The 18,037-nt window shown below is 42.6% G+C and overlaps 1 protein-coding gene across 4 annotated transcripts in view; it reads right to left on the bottom strand.

The window, feature by feature from the left end:
- The window catches only part of LOC124046346 (rho guanine nucleotide exchange factor 10-like), a 101,192-nt gene that overhangs the window by 31,214 nt on the left and 51,941 nt on the right, over positions 1-18,037 (bottom strand). For all 4 annotated transcript variants that reach the window (XM_046366624.1, XM_046366626.1, XM_046366627.1 and 1 more), the window contains 2 exons: positions 17,263-17,492; positions 16,968-17,125 (listed from right to left, as the gene is read on the bottom strand). In XM_046366624.1, coding sequence (XP_046222580.1) covers positions 16,968-17,125; positions 17,263-17,492 — 388 coding nt within the window. The remainder of the gene's footprint in view (positions 1-16,967; positions 17,126-17,262; positions 17,493-18,037) is intronic.

Below are 18,037 nucleotides of genomic sequence, written 5' to 3'. Positions count from 1 at the left end.
CCCACCACGCGCTCTCACCACTGGTGTCCCCCAGGGCCCTGTTCTAGGCCCTCTCCTATTCTCGCTATACACCAAGTCACTTGGCTCTGTCATAACCTCACATGGTCTCTCCTATCATTGCTATGCAGACGACACAATTAATCTTCTCCTTTCCCCCTTCTGATGACCAGGTGGCGAATCGCATCTCTGCATGTCTGGCAGACATATCAGTGTGGATGACGGATCACCACCTTAAGCTGAACCTCGGCAAGACGGAGCTGCTCTTCCTCCCGGGGAAGGACTGCCCGTTCCATGATCTCGCCATCACGGTTGACAACTCCATTATGTCCTCCTCCCAGAGCGCTAAGAACCTTGGCGTGATCCTGGACAACACCCTGTCGTTCTCAACCAACATCAAGGCGGTGGCCCGTTCCTGTAGGTTCATGCTCTACAACATCCGCAGAGTACGACCCTGCCTCACACAGGAAGCGGCGCAGGTCCTAATCCAGGCACTTGTCATCTCCCGTCTGGATTACTGCAACTCGCTGTTGGCTTGGCTCCCTGCCTGTGCCATTAAACCCCTTCAACTCATCCAGAACGCCGCAGCCCGTCTGGTGTTCAACCTTCCCAAGTTCTCTCACGTCACCCCGCTCCTCCGTTCTCTCCACTGGCTTCCAGTTGAAGCTCGCATCCGCTACAAGACCATGGTGCTTGCCTACGGAGCTGTGAGGGAAACGGCACCTCAGTACCTCCAGGCTCTGATCAGGCCCTACACCCAAACAAGGGCACTGCGTTCATCCACCTCTGGCCTGCTCGCCTCCCTACCACTGAGGAAGTACAGCTCCCGCTCAGCCCAGTCAAAACTGTTCGCTGCTCTGGCCCTCCAATGGTGGAATAAACTCCCTCACGACGCCAGGACAGCGGAGTCAATCACCACCTTCCGGAGACACCTGAAACCCCACCTCTTTAAGGAATACCTAGGATAGGATAAGTAATCCCTCTCACCCCCCCCCTTTAAGATTTAGATGCACTATTGTAAAGTGACTGTTCCACTGGATGTCATAAGGTGAATGCACCAATTTGTAAGTCGCTCTGGATAACAGCGTCTGCTAAATGACTTAAATGTAATGTAAATGTAAATGTAAAAAGAAAAGCTTAAGATGGCCAAAAGAACACAGACACTGGACAGAGGAACTCTGCCTAGAAGGCCAAAAACAAGGGCATTTGTAGTGACAGCAAACTTTTGAACAGTAGTGTATATATAAAACTCTGCAGCATTGCAACTCTAGAATGCAGTGCCATATTGCTGTATTAGTATTTGTTACCTAATCATGTAGCAATATTTAATGCGTGTGAATGGATGTCGTTTCATAACTGAAATGAGTTTTATATTTAGGCTTATATGGAGGCGTGTATTTCTTGTGGTTCCTTCTCTACCATAGTTCATTTTAAAATGTAAATGGGACTCTAATATAAATGCTAATAGCGTCTGTGAGCCCACGCAATGTGACAAAGCACTGGAAGAGCTTTAGCTAGGACGCGGATGCACAAGTATTACCACTGAAGCTAGGATGACTCATCATTTGAAGTTCAAGCTTGAGCTGACACTTTTCCGTCACACATGTAGAAGAACAAGTATGCAAATGAAACCACATTAAATTGTCATTCATAACTACCATGTATCTCCATCTCTTCTCTCAGTGAAAACATTGAGGGAGTCAAAGGATAGCGGAGAACTCCTGACATTTGACAGGGCTGTCAACAACTCAGCTTTCCATTCAGTCAAAGCAAAGGGAAAATTCACAAAGTACCCTGACAAGTCCATTGAATTGAACAATCATCTGCTGCATGGAGAACAAAGGAACCATCATCTGATGTTTATAAGAAAGAAATATAAATGGAAACAGTGACATTCTGTTCAACAGAGATAGAACCAAAGTGGGCATTATTTCAGCATTGCAACATTCCCTTCCAGGCTTTACTGAGCTGGTTGAGGATCAAGCTAATACTTTCCCTTCTTACTTTCCCTCCAGCAGATACCAGTATATCCTCTATCCCCCTCTCCTCTATCCCTCTCTCATACAACACAAAGTGCCCTGTTGGAGGGAAGGCAGCTTTACTCAACCTGGATTGGGATCAGGGATTTACCACATTTCCTTCTCACCCCCTCTGGATATGTAACAACATATTATCTGGGAATGCAGTTGGAACAACTGATCCCCAGTTGCTGACTGGATTTAGTTTTTCTATTGATTGGCAGGGTAGCCTTTTCACCTTGGTTCACCAAGCAAAATAAGTAGCTGAACGAAGCATCCCTGACCCTCAGAGCTGGAAATTAGATATAAGGTTAAGTCAGAGGCTAGTGGACTAAACTCAACTCCACGATAAACATCTCAATGGAGATAAGTTGCAAAGAGTATTGGCAGAGTATACCTCCAACTACAATGCATTCTGAAAAAATTCAGACCCCTTGACTTTTCCCACTTTAAGTTACAGCCTAATTTTAAAATGGATTCAATTGATTGTCCACAATCAATCTACACACAATACCCTATAATGACAAAGCAAAAGCTTTTTTACATTTTATTTAAAAAATATATATTAAAAAAATGTATGCACATTTACATACAAAGAAATTACAAGTATTCAGACCCTTTACTCAGTACTTTGTTGAAGCTTCTTTGGCAGTGATTACAGCCTCGAATCTTCTTGGGTATGACGCTGCAAACTTGGCAGACCTGTATTTGGGGAGTTTCTTCTATTCTTCTCTGCAGATCCTCTCAAGCTCCATCAGGTTGGACGGGGAGGGTTGCTGCACAGCTAATTTCAGGTCTCTCCAGCGATGTTTGATTGGGTTCAAGTCCGGGCTCCCGCTGGGCCACTCAAGGATATTCAGAGACTTGTCCCGAAGCAACTCCTATGTTGTATTGGCTGTGGGACTAGGCTCATTGTCCTGTTGGAAGGTGAACCTTCCAGTCGGAGGTCCTGAGTGCTCTTGAGCAGGTTTTCATCAAGGATCTTGCTATGCTCCGTTCATCTTTTCCTCGATCCTGACTGGTCTCCCAGTCCCTGCCTCTGAAAAACATCCCCACAGCATAATGCTGCCACCATGCTTCACCGTAGGGATGGTGCCAGGTTTCCTCCAGATGTGACTCTTGGCATTCAGGCCAAAGAGTTCAATCTTGGTTTCATCAGACGAGATAAATATTGTTTCTCATGGTCTGAGAGTCCATAAAGGCCTGATTGGTGGAGTGCTGCAGAGATGCTTGTCCTTCTGGAAGGTTCTCCCATCTCCACAGAGGAACTCTGGAGCTCTGTCAGAGTGACCATCGCTTTCTTGGTCACCTCCCTAACCAAGGCCCTTCTCCCCCAATTGCTCAGTTTGGATGGGTTGCCAGCTCTAGGAAGAGTCTTGGTGGTTCCAAACTTCTTCCATTTAAGAATGATGGAGGCCACTGTGAAAGATTAAGATGGGCAAAAGAACAGACACTGGACAGAGGAACTCTGCCTAGAAGGCCAGCCTCCCGGAGTCGCCTCTTCACCGTTGAGACTGGTGTTTTGCGGGTACTATTTAATGAAGCTGCCAGTTGAGGACTTGAGGCATCTGTTTCTCAAACTAGGCACTATAATGTACTTGTCCTCTTGCTCAGTTGTGCACAGGGGCCTCCCACTCTTTCTATTCTGGTTAGAGACAGTTTGCACTGGTCTGTGAAGGGAGTAGTACACAGTATTGTACGAGATCTTCAGTTTCTTGGCAATTTCTCACATGGAATAGCCTTCATTTCTCAGAACAAGAATAGACTGATGAGTTTCAGAAGAAAGTTATTTGTTTCTGGCCATTTTGAACCTGTAATCGAACCCAAAAATGCTGATGCTCCAGATACTCAACTAGTCTAAAAAAGGACAGTCTTGTTGCTTCTTTAAATCAGAACAGTTTTCAGCTGTGCTAACATAATTGCAAAAGGGTTTTCTAATGATAAAGTAGCTGTTTAAAATGATAAACTTGGATAAGCTAACACAATGTGCCATTGGAACCCAGAAGTGATGGTTGCTGATAATGGATCTTTGTACGCCTATGTAGATATTCCTTTTTTTTTTATCTTCCTTTTCCAGCTACAATAGTCATTTACAACATGAACAATGTCTACATTGTATTTCTGATCAATTTGATGTTATTTTAAAAATGGACAAAAAATATTTGCTTATCTTTCAAAAACAAGAACATTTCTAAGTGACCCCAAACTTTTGACCAGTAGTGTATATACAGCGGATTTTAGTTTAGTCAGCTAATCAGGGGCCAACCAGGGCCACAGAGAATGAGTGTCATGTAGAATGGGCACCAACACCAACAGACAGATCTTCAAGGCACATAGAAATTTCCATCATGGAAAAAGACCTCAAGGACTTTCCTAGAGAGCCTAAGCTACAGTTCTGAGTCATGAAAAGACTCAGCAAGCTGCATGTCATGCAGTTGCAGATGGTGTAATTAATGTCTGGCTGAGATAAACATAGCAAGCCCTTGACAATGGTAGTGTCTCACCACCCTGTCTTAATGTGCTCATGTTGCTGTCACTAAACTCACTATAATCATTCAACAACAACAAGCAAAGTGTTTTCATACTGTGAGAGAGGAATATACACTCAGACAAAGATACAAGTACAGGCAGATAGAGACAGATAAAGAGCAGAGGAGAGAGCTAGCACTTTGTCTGACAGTATGCTAGCGCTGCAGGATATTAAATGGGTCAGCGCTAGCTAGCAGATTAGTGACTTCTCCCAGGCAACCAGGCCAGGCTCCATGGAGACAGACCGCTGTGAGACCTAGTACAGCCAGCCAGCCACAGAAAGAGAGAGAAAGAGAGAGAGAGAGAGAGGCCTTGATCCCTGGAGCAGAGTTAATTCATACTGGTGATTCACCCTGTATGCCACAGGGACCGGGTCAACACACACCTAACAACTTCTCTGAGTCTGCAACCCAGCATCACCCAATTTCATCTCAACTGTTTATTTCAGAAAAGGTCAGGTCTTCCTCCAAGAGAGGCTGAATCGGTTCCTCCATTTATGTTTCTTGGTTGGACTGAATGCACAGTAGCAACAACAGCTTACCTTTCTCCTTGGTCATATCTGACCTGGCACATAATTTTAAATATAAATATGCAGTCATGCGTAAATACATTAAGTATGGGTGGTCCAAGGAGTCAAACCCACTATCCTGGTGCAGCGCCATGCTCCACCAACTGAGCTGAACACACAGAACACCTACCTGGATTTAAAACAAAACCTTTTTCATTTAAATAAATTAGTATTTTCGGTTTTGTTATGCTAATGTAGCTAGTACCATGGCTGTAAGTATACCCATTTCAATTCAACTTAAAAACAAACCGTTACCACTAGAACCGCCAGAGGCCAACGGCCACTGACGTTTTTGATTTTGTAAATAAAATCTGCCCAAAAGATAAGCTGTCCTGCTCCTTCACTGACTTTTCCTAAACGTTTGTATTTTACACTGCTAATTTTTCTGAATTTTGAAATTACAAACAGAAAATTATTAAAAGTAGCTGCTAATGCATCTCTCTCTCCTCAATGAATGACAAATGGATGATAATTGTGCACCTTACTTCACAATTGAATTAGGCCAAATTGAATGATAGAGGGTGAATAGGTTGATTTTATTTAGAAAAACAAGTGTAATGATGAGTTTGTGTTATTCCTATTAAATCAGCAGCAAATCATTTGACCGTGTGCCTTAAAAATAAGCTGTCATGAGTTTTTTTAATTTACTATAACTATTAGTAGGGCTGTTACGGTTACCGTATTTTACCGCCCCACCGGAAGTCACGAGTCATGACAGCACTCAAATTTCATGTGACCGTTTAGTAACGGTAACTAGGCTTCTCCAAGCTCTGATGCTGCTGATGGTCATTAGTAGCCTACCAAACTTACTAACTACCTGCACTCTATTGTCCCTCTAAAATCACTGACATCAATGCAAATGTAATCAAAAATCTAAAACACTTCATGAGAGCCCATGAGCTCATGTGGCGCAACTTTTCTATAGGCTATGCAATTGTGGACTAAAACAGAGTGATGGCCTCTTAAAAAGAAGCATTCTATTAGCTAGGCCTACTATATTTATTTCTCAACCTTCCTAATATTAAGCACATTACTTCTCTTTAAAAACAGGAATAGGCCTCCCGGGTGGCGCAGTGGTCTAGGGCACTACATCGCAGTGCTAGCTGTGACACCAGAGAGACTCTGGGTTCGTGCCCGGGCTATCGCAGCAGGCCGCGACCGGGAGGTCCATGGGGCGATGCACAATTGGCATAGCGTCATCCGGGTTAGGCCGGTAGGGATAGCCTTGTCTCATCGCGCACTAGCGACTCCTGTGGTGGGCATGGTGTTTCCGCCGACACATTGGTGCGGCTGGCTTCCGGGTTGGATGCGCGCTGTGTTAAGAAGCAGTGAGGCTTGGTTGGGTTGTGTTTCAGAGGACGTATGGCTTTCGACCTTCCCCTCTCCCGAGCCCGTACGGGAGTTGCAGCAATGAGACAAGACTAACTACTACCAATTGGATTGATAAAAAAGGAATATAGCCTATCTGGCTGGCATGAAAAAAGCATCCTCCTTTCGCTATTTAAGTGCATAGATGACATGTATTTATTTTTCACTGCCCCCGTTTTTAATATTTATTTATTGCACAGAATACAATAGATCAACTTCTGTCCTATGGGGATAGTAGATTGAAATAGGCTAGCCTAGTGCTTTTGCTGTTCGTTAGGCCTACTCATCTTGTTGGCTGAAAATAATTATCTTCAATATGCACCTCGGAATTGGATAAAGACGTGCGCAGTTGCGTTTACAATGTGTTTGTCTTCACTTGTAGCCTGTGAGAAAGACCGGATCATGTGACAGAGCCATGTGAGTGAGAGGTGCTTCGGCACGTAGCAAGGAGAAGGGAATCATAATTATTATATTCAGCTCAAGGGCACAATGGCCACAAAAGGCATACTAAAGTTACATAAAATAACTCTAAATTAAGCATATAGGAGTACCTGTTTCTTTGCTAACCGCTCAACACAGAATAGCCGCACGTGGGCACACCCTCAAATCGATAGCTGAATAAAATCGTACTATAAAATAATGGGACGGAATTCTAAGCAAATATTGTCTGCTAAATGAACTAGGTTAACACAGCCATATGGCATAGACCGATAAAGGGCCTAACATAAGGATAATGCAGAGTATGCTATTCTGTTCTTCTGATAGACATTTTCTTTGTGTCATGTTTCTTTAGACCTGTCTAAAATATATCATGTATTTATTGTGATGGTGTAGGCCAGTGGTTGCCAAACGTTTTAATAGTAGTCCCATGACCTTTCAAACACCTCCAGCTGCATACCCCCTCTAACACCAGGGTCAGCGCACTCTCAAATGTTGTTTTTTTGCCATCATTGTAAGCCTGCGACACACACACACACACACTACACGATACATTTCTTAAACATAAGAAAGAGTGTGAGTTTGTCACTTCCCACTTGACGGGTTGTGACAAAGAGCTCTTACAGGTCCAGGGCACAAATAATACTCAGTAATTTTGCTTTTTATTTAGCCATCTTACATATAAAACTTTATTTGTTCAGCAACCATTGTGAATAACTCACCTCACGTTAATGAGAAGGGTCTGCTTAGAAGGATGCACATAACTCTGCAATGTTGGGTTGTATTAAATAATTTTCCACACAGTCTGCCTTTATTTAGTTCTCATGCTAGTGAGGGCCGAGAATCCACTCTCACATACAGTTGAAGTCAGAAGTTTAGATATGCTTAGGTTGGAGTCATTAATACTCATTTTTCAACCACTCCACAAATTTATTGTTAACAAACTCGTTTTGGCAAGTTAGTTACGACATCTACTTTGTGCATGACACAAGTCATTTTTCTAACAACTGTTTACAGATTATTTCACTTATAATTCACAGTATCACAATTCCAGTGGGTCAGAAGTTTACATACACTATGTTGACTGTGCCTTTTTAAACAGCTTGAGAAATTCCAGAAAATTATGTTATGGCTTTAGAAGCTTCTGATAGGCTAATTGACATCATTTGAGTCAATTGGAGGTGTACCTGTGGATGTATTTCAAGGCCTACCTTCAAACTCAGTGCCTCTTCGCTTGACATCATGGGAAAATTTAAAGAAATCAGCCAAGACCTCAGGCAAGAATTGGAGACCTCCACAAGTCTGGTTCATCCTTGGGAGCAATTTCCAAAGGCCTGAAATACCACGTTTTTTCTGTACAAACAATAGTACGCAAGTATAAACACCATGGGACATCGCAGCCGTCATACAGCTCAGAAAGGAGACGCGTTGTCTCCTAGGGATTAACATACATTGGTGCGAAAAGTGCAAATCAATCCCAGAACAGCAAAAGGACCTTGTGAAGATGCTGGAGGAAACCGGTACAAAAGTATATATACCCACAGTAAAACGAGACCTATATCGACATAACCTGAAAGGAAGGAAGAAGCCACGGCTCCAAAACCAACATTTTTAAAAAGCCAGACTACAGCTTGCACATGGGGACAAAGATGATACTTTTTGGAGAAATGTCCTCTGGGCTGATGAAACAAAAATATAACTATTTGGCTATAATGACCATCGTTATGTTCAAAGGAAAAAGGGGGAGGCTTGCAAGTCGAAGAATACCATCCCAACCGTGAAGCACGGGGCTGGCAGCATCATGTTGTGAGGGTGCTTTGCTGCAGCACTTCACAAAATAGATGGCTTCATGAGGGAGGAAAATTATGTGGATATATTGAAGCAACATCAAGACATCAGTCAGGAAGTTAAAGCTTGGTCGCAAATGTGTCTTCAAAATGGACAATGACCCCAAGCATTCTTCCAAAGTTGTGGCAAAATGGCTTAAGGACAAAGTCAATGTATTGGAGTGTCCATCACAAAGCCCGGACCTCAATCCTACTGAAGATTTGTGGGCAGAACTGAAAAAGTGTGTGAGAGCAAGGAGGCCTACAAACTTGACTAAGTTATATCAGCTCTGTCAGGAGGAATGGGCCAACATTCATCCAACTTATTGTGGGAAGTTTTTGGAAGGATCCCCGAAACGTTTGACCCAAGTTAAACAATTTAAACTCAATGCTACCAAATACTAATTGAGTGCATGTAAACTTCTGACCCACTGGGAATGTAATGAAAGGAATGAAAGTGTTAATAAATAATTCTCTACTATTATTCTGACATTTCACATTCTTAAAATAAAGTAGTGATCCTACTGACCTAAGACAGGGAATTTTCACTAAGATTAAAATGTCCGGAATTGTGAAAAACTGAGTTTAAATGTACTTGGCTACGGTGTACGTAAACCTCCGACTTCAACTGTAGGTATGTGGTTGCAAAGATCATCAGTGTCTTAACAGCACAGTTTGCCAAGGCAGGATACTCTGTGTGCAGCCCAATCCAGAATTCTGAGAGTGGCTTCTGATTCAATTTTCACAGAACCGCTTGTTGCCCTTTCGATGAGGCTTTCTTATTCAGATATCGGTAAGTGGACTGAAGGCAGGGCATGAAAGGGATAACGAATCCTGTTGTTTGTCACCCGTTTTGGGAAAGTACCTGCGTAATTGCGCACCCAACTCACTCAGGTGCTTCGCAATATCACATTTGACATTGTTCGTAAGTTGAGTTCATTTGCACACAAAAAAAACATACAAATGATGGAAAGACCTATGTGTTGTCCTTGTTAATGCAGACAGAAGAGCACCAACTTCTTAATCATAGCCTCAATTTTGTCCCGCACATAGAATATAGTTGTGGAGACTCCCTGTAATCCTAGATTCAGATCATTCAGGTGAGAAGAAACATCACCCAGATAGACCAGTCGTGTGAGAATCTCGTCATTATGCAAGCGGTCAGACAAGTGAAAATGGTCAGTAAAGAAAATATTAAGCTAGTCTCTCAATTAAAAAATGACCAGCTCACTTCTGTATGTTGTAAAAACGTGTTACATGGTTGCTGCCCATATCATTACAAAGTGCAGAAAATACACTAGAGTTCAGAGGCCTTGCTTCAACAAAGTTAACCATTTTCATTGTCGTGTCCAAAACATCTTTCACGCTGTCAGGCATTCCCTTGGCAGCAAGAGCCTCTCAATGGATGCTCCAGTGACCCCAAGTGGCGTCGGGAGCAACTGCTTGCACGTGCGTTACCACTCCACTATGTCTTCCCGGCATGGCTTTTGCGCCATCTGTACAGATACCAACACATCTTGACCAAAGTCCATTTGATGTCACAGAGCTATCCAGTACTTTGAAAATATTATCTCCTGTTGTCCTGGTTTGCAGAAGAGGATGCCTCCATTAATTGACCCCCCATAAACATAACGGACATATACCAGGAGCTGTGCCAGACCTGCCACGTCTGTTGACTCTTCAAGCTGTGACGCATAGAATTCACTGGCTTTTAAGCGAAGCAGTAATGGTTTCAAAACATCTCCTGCCATGTCACTGATGCGTTGTGAAACAATGTTGTTTGATGAAGACATTGTTTGTATAGTTTTTTGGGCCTTTTCCCCAGCATTGTCCCAGCCAGATCCACTGCAGCAGGAATAATGAAGTCCTCCACAATAGTATGGGGCTTCCCTGTTCAAGCCACTCACCAGCTCACTATATAGACACTTCTAGCCCCTTCTTATTAATGGTATCTGTTGCTTTTATACATGTCTTACTACTTGAAAGTCATCTTAATTCTCACTCAAAAACCTCCTGTGGCGTACTTTTCAAATGGGCATGTTATGCTTCTAAATGTCTGCGCAAAAGTGAAGGTTTCATCGAGTTGTGAGATAGTACTTTTGCACATATAACACACTGGCTGAGGAAAGGCACTAGTCCCGATATACTGTAAGTGAACCCCAACGCAATGTAGTTATCATCATATTTGGCCTCTTCGGTGATCAAATGTCCCGGTCTGTTGTTCGGTGCTTTCCCAGGTAAGGAGCAGTAGATCTTCGGCTGCATCAGATTCACCACTGTCAGTGTCCATGCTAGCTGGGCTAACAACAAATGTAGAATTACTGATGCTAGCATTGGATGTGCTTGTGGAAGCAGAACAACTTGTGTCGTCAGCAGGTGCAGGTGTAGTACTGCTGGAAGTAGCAGTACTACCTGTAGAGCTGGTACATGTCTCTAAGAACACAGACCTTACTTTAAAACAAAACTATTAATCAGTTTTCCAACAAACGGAATGAGCAGCAGCTACGTTTGGCTACATACAGACGGTTAGTGGAATTCCCACAAGAGAGTAACGGTTAATGTGATTGGATGTTAATTATTTGACTAGGCTACCTGTATTTGACATTGTGTTGTTATTTCGCTGAACACTAGATGGTTTAATTTTATTTTTGGCAGTGAAATGAGGCTACTCAGGCAAGAAAAAAACTCACCCAAATGTATAGCCCCCTCCATTGGATTTTTTTGGGGGAATACCTGATGTGGGCTATATTACATGGATTTATTAGACTTTAAAATGTAGACGTTCGTAAAGGCTGCATCAGTAGGCTTGTAGGCTATGCGTGGAAGCCAGGAGATGCTAAATGTAGTTATGTTAATTAACGGTCAATTACCGTGAAACCGGCAGTTATTTGCTTGACAATCACCGGCTGACAAAATGTAATGACCGCCCATCCCGGTCTACTGCATTACTAACCGAATGTATCGTACAGGGAAACTAAAACATGTAGGCATTAAGAATCATGCAAAACATATCCTTGAGTCCATCAAGCCAAGCAAACGATGCCAACCCACTGAATGAAATGACAAATGGATAGAATTGTGCAAGTTACTTCAAATTAGGCCAAACTGAATGATGAGGGTGAAGAGGTTGATTTCATTTAGAACAACAATAGTGTAATGGTGTGTTGTGCCTATTTATCAGCGTTGGCGCTCAGTTAATAATTTGACCGCGCCTTGTGGATTTATAACACTCTCTTTTATGTTTTACTTTATAAAAATAAGCTGTTACAGGGCTGTTTTATTTACTGTAATTCTATTACTCCTCAAATATATTGTAAAGGAAGCAAAAACATGGTATGTGTTGCAGTAGACCTTAAGAATAATGCAAAAGATATCCTTGACTCTATCCAACTTGATGAGAAGGAAACAGACGATGCCAGCCGGCCCATCGAAACTACACCTAAACTATACCGAAACTAATTTCACACATAAGAGCTAGCCTATTAAATTGACAATAATCTGATGACTTGACAACTGATAGGCCTAATGTTGTCAAATTGTACATGAAGAGATGGGCGCATCTGGTAATTTACAGATGCAAGGAAAGGATCATCAATTTATCAAAACTTCCTGCACTGGTCCTTTTTGTTTAGGAATACAGCAAATGATTTCACCTGGTAGGTTATATATATATATATATGTCAAAAGAAGCTGTAACTAGATTTTATTTATTACTATAAATCCATTACTAATGAAATCTACAAATAAAGTTGATCAAATGGATTACACTAACAATTTCATTGTAAGAGAAGAAAAAAAATAGGCTTTAGGCCTCATTTCTGTCTAGGATTTTGCAGAATTGTACAACAGATATCCTTGACTCTATCTAAACAAATAACTATCGTTACAATTCCATGAATATTTCTTCATGCAATTCATTATTTACAGTACACTGTATGACCAAACGTATGTGGACACCAGCTCGTGGAACATCTCATTCCAGAATGACGGACATTAATATGGAGTAGGTCCCCCCCTTTGGTGCCATAACAGCTTCCACTCTTCTGGAAAGGCTTTCCACTACACGTTGGAACATTGCTGAGGTCAGGAGCTGATGTGGGGCAATTAATCTTAAGCCTGGCTCGCAGTCAGCGTTTCAATTCATCCCAAAGGTGTTCGATGGTGATTAGGTCAGGGCTCCATGCAGGCCAGTCAAGTTCTTCCACACCTATCGACAAACCATTTCTGTATGGATCTCGCTTTGTGCACGGGGGCTTTGTCATGCTGAAACAGGAAAGGGCTTTCCCCAAACGGTCCCAGAAGTCAAACCCACTATCCTGGCGCAGCGCCATGCTCTACCAACTGGGCTACAGAGCGAAATAAACAACACTTGGGCATAAAACAAAAACGTGTTCATTTAAATATATTTGTATTTTGTGTTTGGTTACGCTCATTTAGCTAGTACCATGGATGTAAGTTTACCCATTTCAATTAACCGTAACAAAATGCTCGACAACAAAGCTTTCTTAGTGTCAAACAACCTTTCTCTACCCTTAACCCTGTTCTGAACACCTCCAGAACAATGGTCATGTGGTTTGGTAAGAATTAATACCCCTCTTCCCACAGGTGTTATTACTACCTCTGAGGGTTTAGAGCTTGAGGTAGTCACCTCATACAAGTACTTGGGAATGTGGCTAGACGGTGCACTGTCCTTCTCTCAGCACATATCAAAGCTGCAGACAAAAGTTAAATCTAGACTTCCTCTATCGTGATCGCTCCTTTTTCACCTCAGCTGCCAAACTAACCCTGATTCAGACAACCATCCTCCCCATGCTAGGTTATGGATACATCATTTATAGATCGACAGGTAAGGGTGCTCTCGAGCGGCTAGATGTTCTTTACCATTCTGCCATCAGATTTGCCTCCAATGCTCCTTATAGGACACATCACTGCACTCTATACTCCTCTGTAAACTGGTCATCTCTGTATACCAGTCGCAAGACCCACTGGTCGATGCTTATTTATAAAACCCTCTTAGGACTTACTACCCCCTATCACAGATAACTACTGCAGCCATCATCTACTGCAGCCCTCATCCTCCACATACAACACCCGTTCTGCCAGATACATTCTGTTAAAGGTCCCCAAAGCACACACATCCCTGGGTCGCTCCTCTTTTCAGTTCGCTGCAGCTAGCAACTGGAACGAGCTGCAACAAACACTCAAACTGGACAGTTTCTCAATCTCTTCATTCAAAGACTCAATCATGGACAATCTTACTGACAGTTGTGGCTGCTTTGTGTGATGTATTGTTGTCTCTTCCTTCTTGACCTTTGTGCTGTTGACTGGGCCCAATAATGTTTGTACCATGTTTTGTGCTGCTACCATGTTGTGTTGCTACCATGTTGTTGCCATGTTGTGTTGCTGCCTTGCTATGTTGTTGTCTTTAGGTATCTCTTTATGTAGTGTTGTGTTGTCTCTCTCGTTGTGATGTGTGTTTTGTCCTATATTTATATTGTATTTATTTATTGATTTTAATCCCAGGCCCCAGTCCTTGCAGGAGGCCTTTTGGTAGGCCATCATTATAAATAAGAATTTGTTCTTAACAGACTTGACTAGTTAAATAGAGGTTAAATAAAATAAAAAAAGCATAGACCAATGGCCACTGACGTTTGATTTTTAATTTATTTTAGATTTTTAAAAAAATAAAAAAATTAAAAAGCAGCATCCAAAAAAAGATGTCCTGCTCCTTCCCTGACCTTTCCTAATTGTTTGTATTTTACACTGCTCATGTGTCATTTTTAAAATATTATCATCACAAACAGAAAAGTATTTAAAGCCTTTTTACCAGTTTTTTTCACACCTAGTCCTAACTTAACCCACCAAGTCAATGTGCTGTAGGATGTTGGTACCCAGCCACGTGCTAATGAGTCTGTCTCTCCTCACTGAATGAATGACAAATGGATGAATAGGTGGTAATTGTGCACCGTAACAATTTAATTTAAATTAGGCCGAACTGAATGATAAAGAGGGTAAAGAGGTTGATTTAATTTATAAAGACAGTGTAAGGAGTTTGTGTATTGCCTATTTACCAGCAGCAAATCATTTGACCATGTGCCTTGGGTGTTGATACCATTCTCTTCCACATTTTACTTTATAAAAATAAGCTGTTACAGGACTGCTTATTATAACTATTACTAATCCAATTTATTGTAAGGGAAACTAACAGGAAAGGGCCGTCCCCAAACTGTTGCCACAAAGTTGTAAGCACAGAATCGTCTAGAATGTCATTGTATGCTGTAGCGTCAAGACTTCCCTTCACTGGAACTAAGGGGTCTATCCTGAACCATGAAAAACAGCCACAGACCATTATTCCTCCTCCACCAAACTTTACAGTTGGCACACTATGCATTGGGGCAGTTAGCGTTCTCCTGGCATCCGCCAACCCAGATTTGTCCATCGGACTGCCAGATAGTGAAGTGTGATTCATCAATGGCAGTGAGATTTACACCACTCCAGCCGACGCTTGGCAGTGCGCACATGGTGATCTTAGGCTTGTGTGCGGCTCCTCCGAATTGGAAACCCATTTCATGAAGCTCCCGACGAACAGTTATTGTGCTGGCGTTTCTTCTAGAGGCAGTTTGCAACTCGGTAGTGAGTGTTCCAACCGAGGACAGACCATTTATGCGCTTCAGCACTCAGCGGTCTCGTTCAGTGAGCTTGTGTGAGCTAGTTGAGCTGTTGTTGCTCCTAGACATTTCCACTTCACAATAACAGCACTTACAGTTTACCAGGGCAGGTCTAGCAGGGCAGAAATTTGTTGAAAAGGTGGCGTCCTATGACTGTGCCACATTGATGATCTTGGAACTCTTCAGTAAGGCCATTCTCCTGCCAATATTTGTGTATGGAGATTGTATGGCTGTGTGCTCATTTTTATACACCCGTCAGCAACGAGTTTGTGTATTACCTGAAATCTTTTTGATTTTTTTTATATCACATTTACATAAGTTTTCAGACCCTTTACTCAGTACTTTGTAGAAGCACCTTTGGCAGTGATTACAGCATGTCTTCTTGGGTATGACGCTACAAGCTTGGCACACCTGTATTTGGAGAGTTTGTCCCATTCTTCTTTGCAGATTCTCTCAAGCTCCGTCAGGTTGGATGGCGAGCATTGCTGCACAGATATTTTCTGGTCTCTCCAGAGATGTTCGATCAGGTTCAAGTCCGGGCTCTGGCTGGGCCACTAAAGTACATTGAGACTTGTCCTGAAGCCACTCCTGTGTTGTCTTGTCTGTATGCTTAGGGTCATTGTCCTGTTGGAAGGTGAACCTTTGCCCCAGTCTGAGGTCCTGAGCGATCTGGAGCAGGTTTTCATCAAGGGTCTCTTTGTATTGTGCTCCTTTCATCTTTCCCTCGATCCTGACTAGTCTCCCAGTCCCTGCCTCTGAAGAACATCCCCACAGCATGATGCTGCCACCACCATGCTTCACCGTAGGGATGGTGCCAGGTTTCCTTCAGACATGAATCTTGGCACTCAGGCCAAAGAGTTCAATTTTGGTTTCATCAGACCAGATAATCTTGTTTCTCATGGTCTGAGTGTCTTTAGGTGCCTTTTGACAAACTCCAAGCAGTGCTGTCATGTGCCTTTTACTGAGGAGTTTGTCTGGCCACTCTACCATAAAGGCCTGATTGGTGGAGTGCTGCAGAGATGGTTGTCCTTCTGAAGATTCTCCCATCTCCACAGAGGAAGTCCAGAGCTCTGTCAGAGTGACCATTGGGTTCTGGATCACCTCCCTAAGCAAGACCATTTTTAAATATATATATTTTTAAATATATATATATATATTTTTAAATATATATATATATATATATTTTTATATATATATATATATATATATATATATATATATACACACACACTGTTTTCACTTTGCCATTATGGGGTATTGTGTGTAGATTGCTGAGGATTTGTAAAAAAAATGTAATCCATTTCAGAATAAGGCTGTAACGTAACACAATGTGAAAAACGCCAAGGGGTTTGAATACTTTCCAAAGGCACTGTATAGTGTCGTTTATGCACTATTTATCAACCATCGGTGCTCATGTTTGCTGCACCTTGCGGGTTGATATGCATCTGACGTATATGCTAAAGGTAACAACCCGGCAACGTTCTCTAGCGGGTGTTTATAGGCGGAAAGGCAGTTCTAGTGTTCAGAAACAGACAGCCTTCAGAACAAGCCTCACCTTGTGCTCTGGAGTAGATGGCAACTGAGCCACTCACAAGGCCAGCGTATAAACACTGCTTCTTGTGCACCAGGCTGGTCACGGTGGACTTGTCGAGGATGAAGAAGTGTTGGAGACGCACCTTCTTGGACTGCTGGCTGCTCTTATAGACTATGATACTGCGGAGAAAGGTTGTGAAGTGATTTCATGAGCTGTGTTTCTAAATCAAATACAATAAAATCAATGAGTAGATTTATTTAGCTGACAGCAGAACCCAGAGTAGGCTATGACTACATAATCTGTTGACATCACATACCTGCCCTCCTCCATGCCCAGGCAGACAGTAGGGTTGTCACTGGCCTTCCCCACTAAGGAGAGGTTCTTTTCGGGGTTCCCCATCCTATTCTCCTGGGTACTCTGCTCCATGGGTACATAAGCCATGCACAGGATCCGAGACTCCACATTGAAACACTCTGTCACCTTGGGGCTGGAGTTCTGCATGGCCACGATGGCTATCTGACCCATCTGGTTGGTGCAGCTCGCCACCTGAACAGGGGGTAAGAAGTAGTAACAGTTAGGAGTAGGGAATTAGGTTTTTCATGACCACATGACCTGACCAGGAAAGACTCCATGCCCCAGCTAGAAAATACAATCCTTTCTACAGAGCTTTCTAATTCTGACCTCATCAGGGGGTGTGATAATATATATTTTTTTAAATGGGGAAACAACAACCACGACAACAAACATTAACAACGCTTTTAACCACTCCAGCAGAAAACGGTACAGCAGACTGACCAATAGGAGCATAGAGTGGGAGAGAACAGCCCTCTCAAATCCAGGCCAACAGTGAGTCATTTACAATGGAAAAGTGGGAGCCGTCATTGTAATGAGAACAGTCCATCACTGGAGTACATTTGGAGTCACAGAACTGTGGATGTGTTGTCCCTGCCGCTGAAGTAAATACACACAGCTAAGAGGCTCTCAAACTGATACATACAGTAAATATGCCACTGGTTCAGAGTTATAGCTCATGAATGAAAGGGCCTCTGTTCAATATTTCATTCCGATCTCACTGGGAGTGGAAGAAAGCT

This window comes from Oncorhynchus gorbuscha, linkage group LG10, assembly GCF_021184085.1.
Source record: "Oncorhynchus gorbuscha isolate QuinsamMale2020 ecotype Even-year linkage group LG10, OgorEven_v1.0, whole genome shotgun sequence".
Taxonomy (NCBI): domain Eukaryota; kingdom Metazoa; phylum Chordata; class Actinopteri; order Salmoniformes; family Salmonidae; genus Oncorhynchus; species Oncorhynchus gorbuscha.
The sequence above is the reverse complement of the archived record's forward strand: the minus strand, read 5'-3'. Positions and strand labels throughout refer to the sequence as shown.